The sequence below is a fragment of the Nicotiana tabacum genome, chromosome 9 (genome assembly GCF_000715075.1).
Source record: "Nicotiana tabacum cultivar K326 chromosome 9, ASM71507v2, whole genome shotgun sequence".
Lineage (NCBI taxonomy): Eukaryota > Viridiplantae > Streptophyta > Magnoliopsida > Solanales > Solanaceae > Nicotiana > Nicotiana tabacum.
The window spans coordinates 87525282-87544862 of record NC_134088.1 but is presented as its reverse complement, the minus strand read 5'-3'; the positions used below and the strand labels follow the sequence as shown (position 1 = coordinate 87544862).

The window sequence follows — 19581 nt, the reverse complement described above, 5'->3', positions numbered from 1 at the left end:
ACTTAGGATGTGCGTGGACTATAAGGATTTGAACAAAGCATGCCCCAAGGATTCTTTTCCATTGCCCAACATCGATCGCATGATCGATGCCACGGCCGGCCACGAGATCCTCACTTTTCTCGATGCCTATTCCGGGTATAATCAAATACAAATGAACCCAGAGGACTAGTAGAAAACCTCGTTTGTCACCAAATATGGGACGTATTGTTATAATGTGATGCCCTTCGGGCTAAAAAATGCAGGGGCCACTTACCAACGCCTAGTGAATAAAATATTCGAAGAACAAATAGGAAAATCAATGGAGGTTTATATTGATGACATGTTAGTCAAATCCTTGCGCGCAGAGGACCATTTAGTTCATTTGCAAGAAACGTTCGAGATTCTGAGGAAATACAAAATGAAGCTCAATCCCGAAAAATGTGCCTTCGGTGTCGATTCAGGCAAGTTCCTCGGCTTCATGGTATCATATCGGGGAATAGAGATTAACCCCGATAAAATCAAGGCTGTTGAAGACATCACCGTCGTAGACAGCGTAAAGGCCGTGCAAAGACTAACGGGTCGGATCGCCGCCCTAAGCCGATCCATATCGAGGTCATCCGATCGAAGTCATAAATGTTTTTCTCTACTCAAAAAGAAGAACGATTTTTCGTGGACCCCGAAGTGCCAACAAGCATTAGAAGGACTAAAACGATATCTGTCAAGCGCACTACTGCTTCACACTCCAAAAACCGATGAGAAACTTTGCTTATACCTAGCAGTGTCGGAAGTCGCCATAAGCGGTGTCCTGGTTCAAGAAGAGCAAGGTATGCAATTCCCAGTTTATTATACAAGTTGAACCGTAGGAGAGGCGGAAACTAGGTATCCGCTCCTAGAAAAGTTGGCGCTTGCACTAATAAGCGCCTCAAGGAAGTTAAGGCCGTATTTCCAATGTCATCCCATAATCGTATTGTCTACTTACCCGCTTCGTAATATTTTGCACAGACCCGAGTTATCAGGCCGGCTGGCCAAATGGGCTGTCAAACTCAGTGGGTACGATATCGAATATAGACCCCGTACAGCCATCAAGTCTCAAGTCCTAGCAGACTTCGTGGCCGATTTCACACCAGCCCTCATACCCGAAGCCGAAAAAGAACTGTTGAAATCAGGTACATCATCGGGGGTATGGGTCCTTTTTACGGATGGGGCTTCAAACGTAAAAGGGTCCGGACTGGGCATAGTTTTAAAACCACCCATGGGTGGCATTATTAGACAATCTATTAAAACTATCAGATTGACTAACAACGAGGCCAGATATGAAGCCGTGATTGCAGGTCTCGAGCTAGCTAGAAATTTGGGAGCAGAAATCATTGAAGCCAACTGCGACTCCTTGCTGGTGGTGAGTCAAGTAAACAAAACTTTCGAAGTTCGAGAAGGTAGAATGCAGAGGTATTTAGATAAACTGCTTATCACTTTGCGCCATTTCAAACAATGGACTTTATGGCATGTACCACGGGAACAGAATAATGAGGCCGACGCACTGGCGAATTTGGGGTCATCGGTCGAGGTAGATGATATGGGCTCGGGGAATGTGGTTCAACTTTCGAGATCGGTAGTCGAAGAAGGACACGCCGAAATAAATTCTACAAGCTTAACTTGGGATTGGAGAAACAAGTATATCGAATATTTGGAAAATGAAAAACTCCCATTGGACCCTAAAGAGTCCAGAACCCTACGGACCAAGGCTGCTCGATTCACTCTGGCTTCAGACGGAACACTGTACCGAAGAACGTTCGGCGGACCATTGGCTATATGCTTGGGTCCGGAGGATGTCGATTATGTCCTACGGAAAGTGCATGAGGGTACTTGCGGGAATCACTCTGGAGCCGACACATTAGTCCAAAAAATAATCAGAGCAGGGTATTATTGGATCGATATGGGCAAAGATACGAAGGAATTTGTTCGTAAATATGATAAATGCCAAAGGTTCGCGCCAATGATCCACCAGCCCGGAGAACAACTCCACTCGGTCCTATCCCCGTGGCCTTTCATGAAATGGGGAATGGATATCGTCGGCCCTCTGCCATCGACCCCAGGTAAAGCTAAATTCATTTTGTTTATGACTGACTATTTTTCTAAATGGGTTAAAGCACAGGCGTTCGAGAAAATAAGAGAGAAAGAAGTTATAGACTTTATTTGGGATCATATCATATGCCGGTTCGGGATACTCGCCGAAATAGTATGTGACAATGGAAAGCAATTCATTGGCGGCAAAGTAACAAGATTCCTCGAAGACCACAAGATAAAAAGAATATTGTCGACGCCGTACCACCCCAGTGGGAACGGGCAGGCCGAATCAACGAATAAAACTGTCATTCAAAACTTAAAGAAGAGGTTAAACGATGCTAAAGGGAGATGGAGAGAAATCCTGCCCGAAGTCCTTTGGGCATATCGGACAACATCAAAATCCAGTACGGGGGCGACCCCGTTCTCCTTAGTATATGGATCCGAAGCATTAATACCAGTCGAGGTTGGTGAACCCAGTGCCAGATTTCGATTCTCGATGGAAGAATCAAATAACGAGGCTATGAACACAAGCCTCGAACTATCGGACGAAAGGCGAGAAACTGCCCTCGTCCGAATGGCCGCCCAAAAGCAACGAATCGAAAGGTATTATAACCGAAGAACCAAGCTTCGCCATTTCAAGCCTAGGGACTTAGTGTTAAGAAAAATTACCATCAATACCCGGAATCCGAATGAAGGGAAACTAGGATCAAATTGGGAAGGACCATATCAGGTAAACGAGGACATCGGGAAGGGATCGTACAGGATCAACATTATAAACGGCAAACAGTTATCAAGCAACTGGAATGTATCACATCTGAAATGGTACTACTGTTAAGGTACAACCTTTCCATATTCGTTTACATCTCGAAACTGACCCCTGCAGAAGTCCGAACATGGGACGGATCTCTCATCAGAAAGCACGCGTTGCACTCTTTTTTCCTTAAGACCGGTTTTTATTCCAAATGGGTTTTTCGGCAAGGTTTTTAATGAGGAAACCACTGGCCGTGCAGCACTTATGATAATATCCGAGGCCTCGTAAGAGAGTTACTTCACAGCAACAAGGTCCCGATAGGAAAACTGTAAAGAGCCAAATGATCAAAGCGAGCCATGATCGTATAAGTTGGCCCGAACCCAGGCGTGTAATAACATGTGAAGAATTAAGATATAATGCGACCATTAAGCCTACGGGCTATATATTTTTTTATCTCAAGTTCGAGCAAAAACTGTTTCGACCAAATAAGCCTACGAGCTATTTCTCATTTTGAGTTTGAGCAAACACTCACTCGATCAAATAGCCTACGAGCTGCATTAATTCGAGTTCGAATCATTCACTCGACCAAGCCTACGGGCTATTCTTTAATTCGAGTTCGAGAAAACACTCACTCGACCAAATAGCCTACGGGATGCATTAATTCGAGTTCGAATCATTCACTCGATCAAGCCTACGGGCTATTTTTTAATTCGAGTTCGAGCAAACACTCACTCGACCAAATAGCCTACGGGCTGCATTAATTCGAGTTCGAATCATTCACTCGATCAAGCCTACAGGCTATTTTTTATCTCGAGTTCGAGCAAAAACTCACTCGACCAAATAGCCTACGGGCTGCATTAATTCGAGTTCGAATCATTCACTCGATCAAACCTACGGGCTATTCTTTAAATCGAGTTCGAGCAAACACTCACTCGATCAAATAGCCTACGGGCTGCATTAATTTGAGTTCGAATCATTCACTCGATCAAGCATATAGGATGTTCTTTAATTCGAGTTCGAATCATTCACTCGACCAAGACTACATGCTACATTAATTCGAGCACAAGCAAACACTCGCTCGACCGCCGCGCCCACGGGCTATATTCTCTTCAAAATCGAATCATTGACAATTAAATCGAGCATAAGCAGACGCTCGCTCGGTTGAAGAGACTGCGAGGTTCGAGTTTGATTAATTGGTTTAAAACATTAAGGAAATATTCATGAGACAAATCACAGCAACCGAGGAAACAAATCAAAAGCAAGTCGGCAAAAGAAGAGGCCTATACACAAAATTTCCATATATATGGGTGGCTACAAAAAAAAAAAAAATTAAACGGGAGCGGTCTTTTCTTTATCAGATCCCCCCCGCTCTCAGATCCACTTTTGCTCCCATCGTCGTCATCATCATCATCGAAAACCAGAGCTTCGGCATCAGCCTCGAGTTCTTTTACCCTTTTTATCTCTTCCGTGAGATCGAAGCCGCGAGCATGAATCTCCTCGAGGGTTTCTCTCCTGGATCGGTACTTATCAAGTTCGGCAACCCAATGCGCCCGACCATCGGCGGATTCGGCTGCCTCTCTTGCCTGAACTTGGGCAGCTTCAGCATCAGCCCGATAGACGGCCACGAGCGCGTCCACATAAGTCTTTGCCTTTTCGGCATCGGAGTCGGCCTTGGCGAGTACTGAGGCCAACCGAGCCTCAAGCTCCTCGATTTTCTTTGCTTGAACCAAGTTTTTCTCCTTCACTTTCTGAAGTTGGGTTTCAGACGACGATAACTGGGCTTGAGCGTTCTCTTTTTCTGCAGCAAAGTGGTCCATACCTTCTTTCCACCGCAAGGATTCCATCCTTATCACATCGACCTCCTCACGCAGCCTCCCTATTATCTCGATTTTTTGCTGCAGCTGTGAGATCAAAATGTTAGATACCGTTCCGGTATCAAACCCATAGGTTTTCAAAAGCATCATTACCTGCTCAGACAAATCATTCTGGTCTCGATAAGCCTTGGACAGCTCGGCCCGGAGATCTTTTATTTCCTCCTCTCTCTGTCCTAAGGAAAGTTTGAGAGAGTTCCTCTCATCGATAGCGCGTTTCAGGTCGGCCGCATATCGATGCAGCTCATTCTGGGAACGAAAACATTGTTCTCGATGGACTGCCGCAGCCTACGAAGAAACAAGGAGCGAAGTTAACGAAAGACGAACATAAAGGCAATACCAACAAAAAGGTTTTTCAAAAGACTCACTTGGTCCAGAGCCTGCCGCAAATCGTGAAAAAGATCCGATTCATCACCGGCACCGGCACCGGCAACATCCTCGATATCAGTGAACAGGTCACGAAATGGATCCTCTTCATCATGAGGCCTATCTAGATTAAGGTCCCCCAGAGCTTGACCTTCCTGAATCACCCTTGCAGAAAAAACGGGAAAGAGAGGCGAGTCCTCGATCGCTGCTGCCTCGAGTGAATCACTCGGAGCATTTACCTCGGCTCGGAGGGGTTCGAAGGGCTCCCTGATTATAACCCCTGCGGGTTGATTCCGATGAGAAGTGTCTTCGACATCCGATAGTTCGGGGACTCTGCCGGAACCACTCTCCGGTATATTTTCAGTTTGAGACGGAGCCCCATAGGGCATCATCGATCCAGCGGGCATTGAAGCATCGATGGCTCTCTTCGTCCGGACCACCAGCGTGGACTCATCATATTCTTCTTCTTCTTCTTCTTATTCATCATCATCCCTTAGGCACAAAACGGATTCTACGGTCAAAGGAATGATATTCTTGTTTGGTTTACGAGCCGTCCTCTTCTTCGGTTTTGGATATTCGGACAACGAAGCTCTCTTCTTTTTATTTTCCTTCACAGGCTTTGGAACGAAGGTCGAGACATCCTCCTCATTAGACAGAGGTCTCAAGACCGCATCCTTATCCAAACCTGCATATGGGAAACCTTATCAAAAATATATCGAAAAATGCCTCGTCAGATTCCGAAAAATGAGCTTACCGTGGTTTTTGGCCTCCCACCGACCCTTAGACAAATCACGCCATGAGCGCTCGGCGTATGTGGAAGTCGAAACAAGAGCCCGTACCCATTTCTTGAGGTCGGGAACCGCTTCTGGCATCCAGGGAACCGCTACATCATGAAAAGGGGAGTGTCGATAAGAGAACAAATGAAAGAACAAAATAGAAACAAGAGCAAAATCACACTTACGTTTCAAATTCCATTCCTCGGGAAAGGGCATCTTTTCGGTCGGGATCAGGTCCGAAGTCCTTACTCGAACGAACCTGCTCATCCAACCCCGGTCCCTGTCCTCGTCAATACTCGAGAACAAAGCCTTGGTAGCCCGACGCTGGAGTTTTATTAACCCTCCCCGAAAAAGTCGGGGACGGTATAGCCGGATAAGATGATCAAGGGTGAACGACATCCCCTCGATTTTGCTCACAAAATATCGGATCAGAATAACGATCCGCCACAAAGAAGGATGGACCTAGCCTAAGGTTACCTGATACTATCGACAGAAGTCGATAACGACGGAATCGAGGGGACCCAAAGTGAAAGGATAGGTATATACGTTCAAAAACCCTTTTCACGTGAGAAGTAATGTCTTCGTCACGGGTAGGTATTATCACTTCTTTTTTCCCCCAATTGCAATCCTTCTTTAACAGATCGAGGTGCTTCTCAGTAATCGAACACATGTACCTCGATACCGGCTCACACCGGCCAGGGACCGATGAACCTTTATCAACTTTAAAATCTGAAGTAAGGACGCACGCCCCGGGGACACACTTCTCTGGCCGTGGTTCCACCGGTGTCTCATCGGCGACACACTGTGAAGATGAAGCTTTCTCTTTCTGAGGAACTATTTGCGATGTTTTCGCCATTTTTTTCAAAAATAAGGAGCAGAAGGAGGTGATAGAGATTTGGTAGAATTGAGGGATCCTTTCGGAAAGAAATCACAGTTTTTTTTGTAAGAAGAGATTGAGAAATTTTAGAAGATTGAAGATGTAAAATTGGTAAAAGATAAAGTTGAGAGCGATTTATAGGTTCAAAGCGGCGGCAGCTCATTATCAGCAGTGACCGACCATCGCCTGATATGCATTAAATGCCTTGGGAGACTAAACCGACAGGACATCTATCATATGCGTCATGATCGAACCTGATGGAATCAACAGAATATAATCCGATCAAGCTATTGAAAATCATATCGTTTCTCGCCGTATTTATTTCTGAGAAATGAGGGGACTATCTGTATACAGTCGAAATGAATTTGACATGTCCGGTACGGTTCGAAGGGTGATATATCGAAGTAAGATCCCGAAGGGGGGTTCACGAACTAATCTAGAGCTTGGGAAGGCCGGTCCATGTTGAGATCGATATCATAATCAAACTCGAACAAGAATCGAACCATGGCGCGGGTAGATCTATCGTGCAGATAATCCAAAAATCAACCTACATCGACCAGGAATCTGTTCGAGGGCTCGAACCGGGATCGAGCTCGAGTCAAGATCACAAGTTCGAGCCGAAATCAAGCTCGAACCAAAATCGAGGGTTCTAAGCAAGATCGTGCTCGCAGACAAAAGCCGTTGTAATCCCACTAGAGGGAATCTTGGCAGAAATTATGAAAAAACTGATTTATCATGGGTTTCCCACTGAATGTTTATTTTATTATGCTTGGAGCCAAAACCCATTCACTATAAAAGGACTTGTTTATCATTTTTGTAAGGCATCCATTGGAGAACTTACACTATCACAAATTGTATTATCCCATCTACAAGCAAGAGTGATCTTTCTACTTTTTTGGATTGATTCTATTTTTGTTAAATCCTAAATTTCACTGTTCATAATTGATTGGCATAGATTACGTTTTTCTCCAATCTATATTCGTACTTTTATTTATCCTAGCATTCTGTATTAAGTTGTACCACGTATCTTCGGAACTACGTATAAATTCACACACACACACACACACACACACACACACACACACACACATATATATATATATATATATATATATATATATATATATATATATATATATATACTGGGAAGTGTTTTGACATCCACTACAAAAGAACTATCCAGTTAAAACGTTTAACCATTCTTAATTTCTTGTAATAAAACTTGTTAAGTCTTTCTTTCTATGTCCTGATTAATTATTAAGAAGAGAAATTTATGGTAAGTGAATTATTATGCCTGGCCGCCTGGGGCCAATATTGACAGTGTGCATTATCATCAGCTATAATTTTCTCATGCTGTTGAGAGGCTAATGTATAGTTAGGTTTTGTTTTCTTTCTCTTTGGGGCACATGGGATGAGTCAGGTTAGCTCTATGTCTTGTCAGAAATTTCCATTAAGTGGAAGACAATAGTACTACCATATTCTCTTAAGATTGTTTTTTAACTTCACTGAGTTGAAGACAATAGTACTACCATATTTTTAACTTAGTTAAAGATGTTTGAAGTTCCTTCAGCTTCAAACAAAAAAACTAGTTTGAAGTTCTTGCACAGATTATTGTCTCTATTAACGTAACCTTGTTCCTGTCATTGTAAATAACTTACCAAATTTCACAGTGACACCATTCACCTCTAACTTACAAGACAAAGATAAAAGCCAAGATTCCTTCAGCTTTTAAGACAAGTTGGGAGTCGTTTGGTTAAAAGACAAGTTATGTTGGGATTACTTATACTGAAATTAGTTATATTGGATTAGTTATTTTGATATTATTTTTGATTGACTGTTTGATATGTTGTATTAATTCTGAGATTGTCAATTTTACTTCTTTATCCTAAGATAACTTATCTCAGGATTACTAACCAAACAAGGGATAAAATAGTACTAAATTTTTATCCCAGGATTATTTTTGCTTATCCATCATACCAAACGACCCCTTAGCATCTTAATTTAGACGCAGAAAGCAAGAAAATCAATTAACAAAGAGGACAATATATATTACAGAAGGGGAAGGGTAGCGAGTAGTCATTGGTAACTTTTAAAAGAATAGTCGATTACTAGTAGTCACTTAGTGATAGTAGTTAGCATTAGTTAATGAAAGTTACGTAGTTAGTGATGGCTGGACACAACTAAGTTAACAGTTAGTTAGTGTACAGTATATAACTGAAAGTAGTTAGCCTTTGTATTCACTTAGTTCATTTTGTTATCTGAGAAAATGTTCTTTCCATAGTCTCTCTAATATCTCCTCTCGTTTATTGAAGATTATCCTCCAGAAATCATCAGGGTATCAGAGCTTGCGGATTGATCTGAGTTTCGTTCACTCTTATCTGGTGTTATCTTCAACTACTCTTCATTTCACCCAATTGTTTTCGATTTACCAATTTTTGGTGTGATTCTTCTTTGAGCAATCAGGGTTACACAAATCAGAAATTTCTTTGAGATTTCAACTTCATTATCAATGGCGATTGGAAGTTCAGATGACATTATTGATACTCCTGCACCATCTCCAGCTAGAGGCAGTATTGGAGCAATTCCAGTTATAGATCAGTATCATCCACACTTTCTCCAGCCCTGTGATATTCCAGGTAGCTCGGTCATCTCAATCAAACTCACTGGACCTGAGAATTATGCCTTATGGAACAGTTTATGCGAGTTAGTTTACTTAGAAAGAGTAAATTAGGATTTGTCGATGGTAGGTATTCTAAGGACAAATTTGATCCATCTATGCATGAGTTGTGGGAGAATTGCAATGCTATAGTGCCTTCATGGATAATGAACTCTGTTAGCGAGGAATTACTGAGTGGTATGGTATATGCTACGAGTGCTCAGAAGGTGTGGACAGATCTTAGGAAAACATTTGATAAGGTGAATGGATCTAGAATATTGTACTTTCATAGGCAAATAGCTACTTTAACTCAGGGGATCTCATATGTTTCAGTTTATTTCTCAAAACTAAAAGAATTGTGGGCAGAGTTTGATGCCTTAATGCCTTGTCCTGGTTGTGGTTGTGAAGAGACTAAAAAGTATGTTCAGCATTTTGAGTCTCAAAGGTTTCTGTAGTTCCTAATAGGGCTGAATGAGTCATATGCTTAGTCTAGCAATCAGATAATGATGATGTCACCAACTCCATCTATTTAATAAGGCATATGCCATGATTATCTCTAAGGAAAGCAGGAGGCCATTGACTCGTCCCACACATGTGCCTGAGGTAAATGAGGGAATAGCTTTGTTTAGCAACAATGAAGGGTAAAATGTTGTTAATATATCCAGTCTTGAAAACACTTCCATGTTCAATTGCAAAGGAGGATCTGCTAGTTCAGGACCTATCTATAGGCACAAAAAAAACAACTTGTATTGTGACTATTGTCATTTCAAGGGGCACACTAGAGATACTTGCTATAAGCTGGTAGGATATCCAGCAGATATCAAAACTAAGAAGAAGACCCCCTCTTTCTATTATGCTAGAGACAACCAACCTAGCAATGATGTTAAATCTACTTCCACCAGTGATGGTTTTGGTGCAAGTGTCAATCTTGCTAGAAATGCAGCACCTTGTCAAGGTCAGAATCAGAATATTCAAGCTAGACTAGCTGAAATTCCTTAGTTCACTCAGGAGCAGTATACTCAGATTTTGTAGATGCTTGGCAAAGGAAATGAGAATGGTGGTTCATCTGTGCTGCAAGTGTAGCAAATGCAGTTACTACCACTAATGAGGATCTAATTAAGTGGATAGTAGATTCTGGAGTATCCAACCACTTGGTTAACAACATACAAATTTTGACTGAAAGTAGCTTATGTGATAAATCTAAAGAGTACAAAGTTCATCTACCTACGGGAGAGTCAGTTACTGTCAATCGCATAGGTTCTACCTATCTCTTTCCTGGTCAAAAGATAACCAATGTGATGCATATACCTGGATTCCAATATAATCTTTTGTTTGTGTCAAAGTTGACAAAAGAACTAAAGTGTATAACCTTGTTCTATTCTGACTTCTTCATTTTTCAGGACCTCTTTAGTGGCAAAGTGAAAGGGGATTGGTAGAGAGGACAGTGGTCTATATGTGTTCAACCCCAATAGCATGCTTCATGTTGATTATGCTGTGACAACTGTTCCAGAGAGTAATGCTTCAAAATATTTCTCAAAGTTAGTTGTTATAAATACAATAATTGGCAGTAGAATAAATGTAGATCTTTGGCATAGAAGACTAAGTCATGTGCCCATTAGTACTTTGAAACAAATGAAAGAGTTTCAGTATGTAGAACTTGATAAGTATGAAGGTCATTGTATTGTTTGTCCATTAGCTAAACAATCAAGACTGTCATTTCCTTTGAGTAATACTGTTTCTAATGCTTGCTTCCATACCATCCATGGGGATATTTGGGGCCCATACAGAGTTCCTACATACGATGGCAGAAGGTATTTTCTAACTTTAGTAGATGATCACTTCAGGCACACTTGGATTTTATTGCTGCCTTTCAAAGGTGAAGTAATTGTAGTGTTAAGGAACTTCTTGCTCATGGTTCAAAATGTCTATTCATGTTTTGTAAAAGTCCTCATAACTGACAATGGCTGTGAGTTCTTTAATTCACAGATGACTACACCTCTTCAATCCTTTGGAATCATTCATCAAAGTTCTTGTGTCTATATTCCTCAACAAAATGGAGTAGCAGTGAGGAGACACAGGTACATTTTGGATGCTGCAAGAGCTTTGTGATTCCAAGCATCAGTTCCTCTAAAGTTTTGGGAAGAATGTGCTCTAACTACTGTTTATGTGATCAACGGGCTACCAACACCCACTCTTCAAGGCAGGTGTCCCTATGAAGTGCTATATGGTCATTCACCTTCCTTGAGTCATCTGAATGTATTTGGCTGTCTGGGATATGTCACACATCTCAAAAGAGGGGATAAATTCTCACCTAGGGTTATTCCTGCTATATTCCTTGGTTACTCTATGACACAAAAGTGATATAAAATGTATGTTATTCACTCAAGGGATTTTCAGGTTACATTCAAAGAAGATGTGTTTCCATTTAAACCTCTTCCTACTAATAGACATATCTACTATCTCCTCTACTGCTCCTGTTATTCCTACTTCATCAGAAAGTGCTGGCTCTGCTGATTCAGCTGTGGAATCTGTCATGCCAGAAGCAGTTGTACAACCTACTACCATGATGGATACACCAGCATCTGTTGCACCCACTAAGGTAGTTGATGCCACCAGTTCTACAACACATGGAATTCCCATGACTTCAACTGCACCTGAAGAAGGCAGGAAATCCACCAAAACTAGTAAACCACCAGTTTGACTAAATTGGCTAAAAGACTATGTCACTCAGAAGCAAGGAAATGATATTTGCTGCTATCCTATGTCCAATTACGTTTCCTATGCCAACATATCTCCTTCTTTGGAATTGCTCTCTCTGTATACTCAGCTATTGAAGAACCTAAGTCTTACTCTGAAGCAGTGAAGAATAAGCAGTGGATAGAGGCTATGCAGTCAGAGATTGCAACGTTAGAGGAAAACAACACCTGGAGCATTATTGATCTTCCTTCTGGAAAGATGCCTATAGGCTACAGATGGGTGTACAAAGAGAAGTACACTGCATCAGGAGATGTAGAGAGGTATAAAGCCAGTGGCTAAAGGCTATAGCCAACAAGAGGGGCTAGACTACATATAAACTTTCTCTCCTGTGGCCAAAATGGTCACAGTGAGGTCTGTCATTGCTATTGCAGTAGCCAAGCACTGGCCTATTTAACAAATAGATGTTCATAATGCCTTTCTATAAGGTGATCCCCTAGAAGAAGTTTATATGGACATCCCTCAGGAGTTTGCAAGCCAGGGAGGGATTCCTAAAGTCTACAAACTTCATAAATTATTGTGGCTTAAAACAAGCTCTTAGGCAATGAAACAAAAAAACTGATAGATGCATTACTGGATCTTGGTTTTACTCAAAGTCACTATGATTATTCTCTCTTTACCAAGAAGGAGCAGGTTGCCCTGGTAGTTGTCTTGGTCTATGTGGATGATTTGCTAGTGACAGAGAGCTGTTCTAAGTTGATAGTAAGAACCAAGAATGACTTGAAGCTCAAGTTCAAAATGAAGGACTTGGGTGAACTAAAATTCTTTCTTGGTATAGAATTTGCTAGGTCCAGGAAAGACAGAGGAAATATGCATTGGAAACTTATCTCTGAAATGGGATTAGGAAGATCCAAACCAGTTGGTACTCCATTGGAATCCAATGTGAAACTCACATCTGATGAATATGACTCTTTTATTAAAGGAGACTCAATATCTGAAGTGGCAAAAGATGACAACCTACTTTCAGATCCAGATCAATATCAAAGGCTAATAGGGAGACCGTTATATCTCACTATGACCAGAATTGATATTGCCTATGTTGTGCAAGTCCTCAGCCAGTTTATGCACAAGCCAAAGCAATCACTTAGAGGCTGCTCTCAGAGTGGTGAGATACATCAAAACAGCTCCTGGTCTAGGCCTATTAATGCCTTCAGACAGCTCTGACACACTTGTAGCCTATTGTGATTCAGATTGGGAGGGGGGGGGAGGGGTGCCTACAAACTAGGAGGTTTATTACAGGGTATCTAGTGAAGTTTGGTATCCTGGAAGTCAAAGAAACAGGACACATTAGTTAGAAGCTCAGCAGAGGCAGAATTTAAAAGCATGACTTCCACAGTTGCAGAGGCAGAATTCAAAAGCATGGCTTCCACAGTTGCCGAACTGAGCTGGTTAACAGGCTTGTACAAGGAGCTGGGAGTTAATGTTAACCTATCCATTTCCCCCTCTATTGTGACAAGAAAGCTACTATTCAGATTGCAGCTAATCCCATTTTTCACGAGAGAACTAAGTATATTAACATTGACTATCACTTGGTTAGGGAGAAGATTATTCAAGGTGTGATAAAAAACTTTTCATATTTCAACCAAGGAGCAACTAGCAGACTTCTTGAGGGAGGGTATTGAAAGAATAATCGATTACTATTAGCCAGTTAGTGATAGTAGTTAATGATAATAGTTAATGATAGTTAGGTAGTTAGCTACGGCTAGACACAACTAAGTTAAAAGTTAGTGTACAGTTATGAAAGTAGTTGGCCTGTATATTCAGTTGGTTCATTTTGCTATCTGAGAAAATGTTCCCTCCATAGTCTCTCTGATCTCTCCCTCTCGTTTATTGAAGATTATCCTCCAGAAATCATCAGTAACAATATTTGAATAAAAAATAGTACAGCCTATCTCTACTCTCCAGATATACAAATTGGGAAAAATCTAAAAAGAAGAGATTAGGCCCTTCTACACTATTACAGTTAATACTAATAAACAACATTGCATTCCCCTTGGAAGGGAATCCAGTTCCAACTTTTTGATGCAACAACAAGGTGGAAAACAAGAAAATCACAACAAAAAAAAAAAAGAAAAGAAAAGAGGAAGTGTCCACATGATTTCCCCCCTAACTAATTCTATTCAATTAGAATCAGTCATGCAAATTATATTGCCGTGGCATATGCTCAACTGTCCCTTGTTTTCCTTCCAACCTTTTTTAAATAATTCACTGCCATCTTTAAACCCTTAAGTATACAAAGCTTGTAAACAAAAGGGCCATTGTGAAAAAGATAATGCTGCTTTGATGAATAGCAGTCCCCGCGGAGGTGTCGGTCATGCCACTTCCTGTTGGTCCAAGTCCAAAAACTGGATTTGTCCCTGTTGTGGTTGTGCCTGTTCCAGTGTTCATTCCTGTGCCAGTCCCGGTGCCGGTGCTGGTGCCACCTGTTGATGGATTTGTGGTTCCTGTTGTTGGAGTTGTGGTTCCACCGCTGTTAATGATAACCAGAAACAAAAGGATATCAAGAAACAGCACAAATAGACATTCCAACCAATTAACCGCTATAAAATACTACCTCGGATTCATATTTTCTTTATTATAAGATTTTTGCACACCCTTGTACCCCCTTTACTCTCTTTAAATGTCATAAAATTAACACTCAGACTAATTGAAACCTCAAGGGGTAGGATTTTAAAATTTTAAAAAAGTACTAGCAGTAATGATTTCTTGTTTTTAATAGTTAACCTTGCAAAACAACTAGTCATTTGGCCGGCTATTGAAAGAAAAAGCTTGCATCTGCTTCCCCTATTATATAACCGGTCAACCTAACGTGGTAGTTTCCCATCATAAGAAATTGGAGGACTACCGATTGATTGACTCGGAAGTAAAAAATGACGGTTCGACGAGCTCTTATTCGCTCCTGGCGGACCTGTATACTCTTGTTGGTATAAAGGACACATAGTTGCAGGAACCGAACTTGAGAAAGCAAGTTGCATGATACAAATAAATGAAGGACCTAACATGATTAAAATATGTTAAATGATGGTAGATACACACCTGAAATTTTCATTATAGCAAAAGAGAAAGGTACACCGTACTCATTGAACATTAATAGACAGATGATATCAACATCAAGACAGTTCACATGCGCATATATATAATGAAAGAAACAAACACTCAACAAATGACGATTTGATAGTGACAGTACACTAACAATGGCTATTGGAAGATTTTGGTGAAGTAGAAACAGTACCAGCAATCTTAATTAGTATACAACAATAGACAATTGTGTCATAATCAAGTTACACTTTAATTTGCATTTAGGCATGAATAATTGCAACCTTTTCTTATAAACCTTTTCATACCCAAAGACACAGTTTTAACTTCCATTACCAACCCCTTACCTTCAAACCTACAATTTGTAATTAACACAAATTTGATATCATCAAGTCACCAATTTTATTTTTAAGATTATAAATCTTGCAATTTAAGGTTTTTATATAACTACACTAAAAAAAGAACCTTTTTCTTCCTTTTTTCAAGACTCGAGAGGATGAGAATCAGCTTCAAGTTGAAGCTATTATCATACAGCCAGGAGCAACAGTTAGAATCTTTCCTTTATTTTTAAGGTAAAGCTTTAGGTGGAATCTAAATAAAGTCTTAAAAAGCCAAAATAGAAAAACTGTATATAAAAAAAGAGGCTTTGTAATGGAAATATTAGCAAGATTTCTACATTGAAGAGATGCTTATGTAATGCTAGCTAGATCTAAAATCAAATATGCCATAAGCTTAGAAAACATACCCAGCAGTGGACTGATATACACATCCAGAAGTGGCTGATGATAAAAAACAAAAAAGAAAAGTTAATAAATCTTTGAAAAGATAAAATAAAGGATCAAGTGAAGATAAAGAGGAAACTTACAAGATGGTGCATTTGAACTCAAAGTAGCAGTACCCTTAAAGTCACAACTAGCACCAGACCCACCCTTTCTCTGATAATAGCTATTTACAGCATAGCTGCAGTGATCTTTGATAGTATCAGGGTTGTAACAAGCACCACCTTGATGTATAGCAGTACAATCTGCTCCAGATCCACACGCATAATCTATGTTCTCCTGCAGAATCTTTTCATCTACCCCATCTTTGCAAACACAGTATGAAGCACCTACAACAACAACAAAAAGGCAAAAGACTGAATCTTTTAGCAAAACCCATGTCAAGAAAAATATGAAAAATGCAGAAAATAGAAAAAACTTGAGGGCAGAGTAAAAAGTGACAGCTTACTTGAGTGACCAGTGATAGCCAAGAAAAATACCAAAGACAACATAAAAGCAGCCATGATTTTGTTACAAGATCTTGAAGCAATAATGAAGAGATTACACACAATAGTCCCTTTGCTTTTTTCAAGAATAAGAGGTTGGTAAAGGAGATGAGAGAGGAAACAGAGTTTTCTTGACTAATAAAATGAGAGTGAGAGTGGCTAGTCTTATGAAGTACAGGAGCTAAATGTCTGTTTTAGTGGCTTGTTATATATGTATGAATAAGTGTATTAATGTACTATATTTTCGTATGTGTTTGTTAAGAATGGGAGACAGTGTTTTAGGAAATTGAGCAGTAAAGCAAAAGCCTTTTGTCATGTAATTGACAGTACCTGTACTTGTGTACATGTGTGGCTCTTTGCCTTTCAAACGGTCATAAACTCATCTTCATGGTCAAAATCTAACTCAACTCTGGTTAAACTTACTCCTCAAAAAATGAAAAATAAAAATGAAAAATTCTAGGGTTTCCAGTCTTGTTGCAGAAGAGGCCCCATGATAGGTTGTTTCAGCACACTTTTTCTGGTGTGCTGTCACTCTGAGTTTGCATTATGGTGTCCCTTTGCATTCAATGGAGGTATCATAAATAGTTCAACAGATTCTTCCCACAAGTATAGTAGAGTATATAATAATTACAGCGAAAAAGCTTTAGTTATGATTTGAATATGATCAAATATTTCTCCTATAGAATTTAAGGTTTCATTAATTAACTAATGATATAATAAAGGTTTCAATAATCAAATGATATCATTTAAGTAGATCTAATAATCACGTGGAAGAAAATTTTCTTACTAAAAGCACAAACGTAACAAAAAATGAGACACACTAGAAAAAAAAAAGATATAAGCGACACCATTTAGCTCAAATGTAAAAAAGATATAAGCGACACCATTTAGCTCAAAACATTTACTTTAAATCTTGTCAGAGTTATAAGTAGTACTAAAATATAAAGAACCTCTAGTGTTAGAGATATTTTTTTCCTTTTTGTCAAATTTTATTTTTATATAATATTTGACTCATGAGATGAGCCTAAATGAAGTGATATATATTGAAAGTGATGATTCGTAATAACCAACCACAACTTAAGTACTTGTAGTTAAGACAATTGTTGTTCTATTAACTAATAATATAAAAAATGATGTTCACTATAAATTGGTCGATTTAAATAGAGTACACATTATCTTTTTCAAATTATCAACTTATGGTTAACAAAAAACATACTTTTAAAAAACAAAATTATGTAAATGTTTCTTGTACTACGAATAAATGAAATTCATAGTCAGCTGGCGGAGCCAGAATTTTCGTTAAGGGGTGTCAAAACATGTAAAAGTAAACATACCAAAAAATTAAGGGGAGTCAATATATAGTATATATACATATAAATTATTTTTTTTACCTAGCTACACAGTGTATTTTTCTCGCAAAGGGGTGTCATTTGACACCCCTTCCAATAAGGTGGCTCCACCACTGTGACTGCTAGCTTAATTCTCCCTGTCCACAGCATCTTGTAGTTTAATTTTAAACTATCCAAGGGAAATCAGATATTTTAAAATTCATCCTCTGCTATTTTAAAATTCTAAAACTTCATATATATAAGCTAATCTCAGTTAAAAGATGCTATAGAAAACTGAATTTTTTTAATCATCACATACATGTTCTTTTTTAAAAGCTTACATTCTATATAATTTCTTCATTGCGACTATTCCCATGTACAAACATGTTATATACTGCTCTAATGAAGAACCTTGACACTCTTATTCATAGCGTTATACAAGAATGCTTCATATATACATCTTTTACGTACCTTAGCAAATGGAGGAGTCCTCCTATCTTGGGTAGTTAGTTATCCTACTAAACCATCCCCACTAATTCTTTGTTGACTAGTTATACCACCTTTAGCAAATATACTTGTGTTATCGCCATTAGGATTGGTAGGTTAGATTTATGTTCACCTCCTTTAAACTTTTTGTTAATATTTTAAGTGTGATGTTTGCGAGTCATCGTGCTTTTTACCCATTGAGTTCTAATAAAACATCTGAACTATATTTTTCTTTGATTAAAATTAATATACGAGGTAAAGATTAATACCGATCCCCCCACTATTATGAAAGTGAAAGCCTAAATGGATGGACTTAATTAAAAAATTTAGTTAAATTTGTACTATAAAGTTTGAAAATAGCAACACAACTTGAGACAGAATACAATTTGTTTATTAAGAAATTGAACTGGCGAGAAAATCGAAAAGAGAAAAAGCAGAATTTCTTATTGTTTCAACATCATTTTCTTATTAAGAGAAAAAAGCCTCTTACGACCATAAATAGTATTGAAGTTATGCAAAATCTTGTTTGGTCATTAGTATTTGTAAATACTAAACTTTATTATTTAGAATACTGACGACATACTGAAATTTTGATTAAGGAGTATTCTTGACTTTCAAATATTCTTTTCAACTTCGATTAAATTATAATTTCCAAAATGCCTAGAAAATATTTTGAAAGAGAGACCATAGTATCAAAATTAGATTAAGGAAATGACAGTTATTCGAAATGAAGAACGCTATAAAATGAAAATTAAGAAGCTAAACGTGAGCTTGGTAGATTCTTTTCCTTTTCTCGGGCATTTGTAGACATATAAAATTTGTTGAATTAAGTTCGAAAATTAATTTGGACTATGTTTTAAAATGGCTGGGCTAGCCCATTTAGTTGGGCTACAGATGATGAGCACACTTTATTAGGCCCAATATGTAGTCTAAGGGTGTTCAAAATCGAACCGAAATCGAAAATCGAATCGCAAAAGTGACTTAATGGTATCGGGTTAACGGTTTAACGGACGGGGAACAGATTGAATTTTTTTTATTAACGGCTTATCGGTTTGGGGGCGGATTATTCAATTTTCTTAACGGATAATCCGTTAACCCGTTAAGAATATATATATATATATATATATATATATATATATATATATATATATATATATATATATATATATATATATATATATATATATATATAAAATTTAATTTTATCTATATATATATTAAATAATCAAAAACCCTTCTTCCACTTCCAATACTCTATCTATTACTAATTTACTATTAGACATTTAGTTATAATTTACTATTCCAGTTAGTTACTATTAGATAATTTTGATGTCATGTGTTATACCCAGTATTCTCTTCTATTTCTTCTGATA

General features: G+C 38.9%; 2 protein-coding genes across 2 annotated transcripts; one reads left to right on the top strand and one right to left on the bottom strand.

Moving 5' to 3' along the window:
• Positions 1-10813: 10813 nt before the first annotated feature.
• Positions 10814-13258, top strand: LOC142164009 (uncharacterized). Its single transcript, XM_075221172.1, has 4 exons — positions 10814-11418; positions 11738-12024; positions 12168-12357; positions 12691-13258. Exons 1-4 carry the CDS (start codon positions 10814-10816, stop codon positions 13256-13258), a joined length of 1650 nt encoding a protein of 549 aa, XP_075077273.1.
• A 679-nt stretch (positions 13259-13937) lies between these two features.
• Positions 13938-16571, bottom strand: LOC107768893 (PLASMODESMATA CALLOSE-BINDING PROTEIN 1). The gene is made up of 4 exons (XM_016588058.2): positions 16358-16571; positions 15996-16238; positions 15876-15909; positions 13938-14564 (listed from the first exon to the last, which is right to left on the bottom strand). Exons 1-4 carry the CDS (start codon positions 16410-16412, stop codon positions 14312-14314), a joined length of 585 nt encoding a protein of 194 aa, XP_016443544.1. The 5' UTR covers positions 16413-16571; the 3' UTR covers positions 13938-14311.
• Positions 16572-19581: the final 3010 nt, after the last annotated feature.

Bases quoted from the DNA above. Each gene is read 5' to 3' on its own strand.
- LOC107768893 (XM_016588058.2), bottom strand. From the start codon at position 16,412: ATGGCTGCTTTTATGTTGTCTTTGGTATTTTTCTTGGCTATCACTGGT. The intron at 15,910-15,995 runs GTAAGTTTCCTC...TTTTATCATCAG, and splicing joins GAGTTCAAATGCACCATCTT to CCACTTCTGGATGTGTATAT. The intron at 14,565-15,875 runs GTATGTTTTCTA...TATCATTAACAG, and splicing joins GTATATCAGTCCACTGCTGG to CGGTGGAACCACAACTCCAA.
- LOC142164009 (XM_075221172.1), top strand. From the start codon at position 10,814: ATGCTTCATGTTGATTATGCTGTGACAACTGTTCCAGAGAGTAATGCT. The intron at 12,025-12,167 runs GTAAACCACCAG...CTGTATACTCAG, and splicing joins CAGGAAATCCACCAAAACTA to CTATTGAAGAACCTAAGTCT. The intron at 12,358-12,690 runs GTATAAAGCCAG...TTTTACTCAAAG, and splicing joins GCATCAGGAGATGTAGAGAG to TCACTATGATTATTCTCTCT.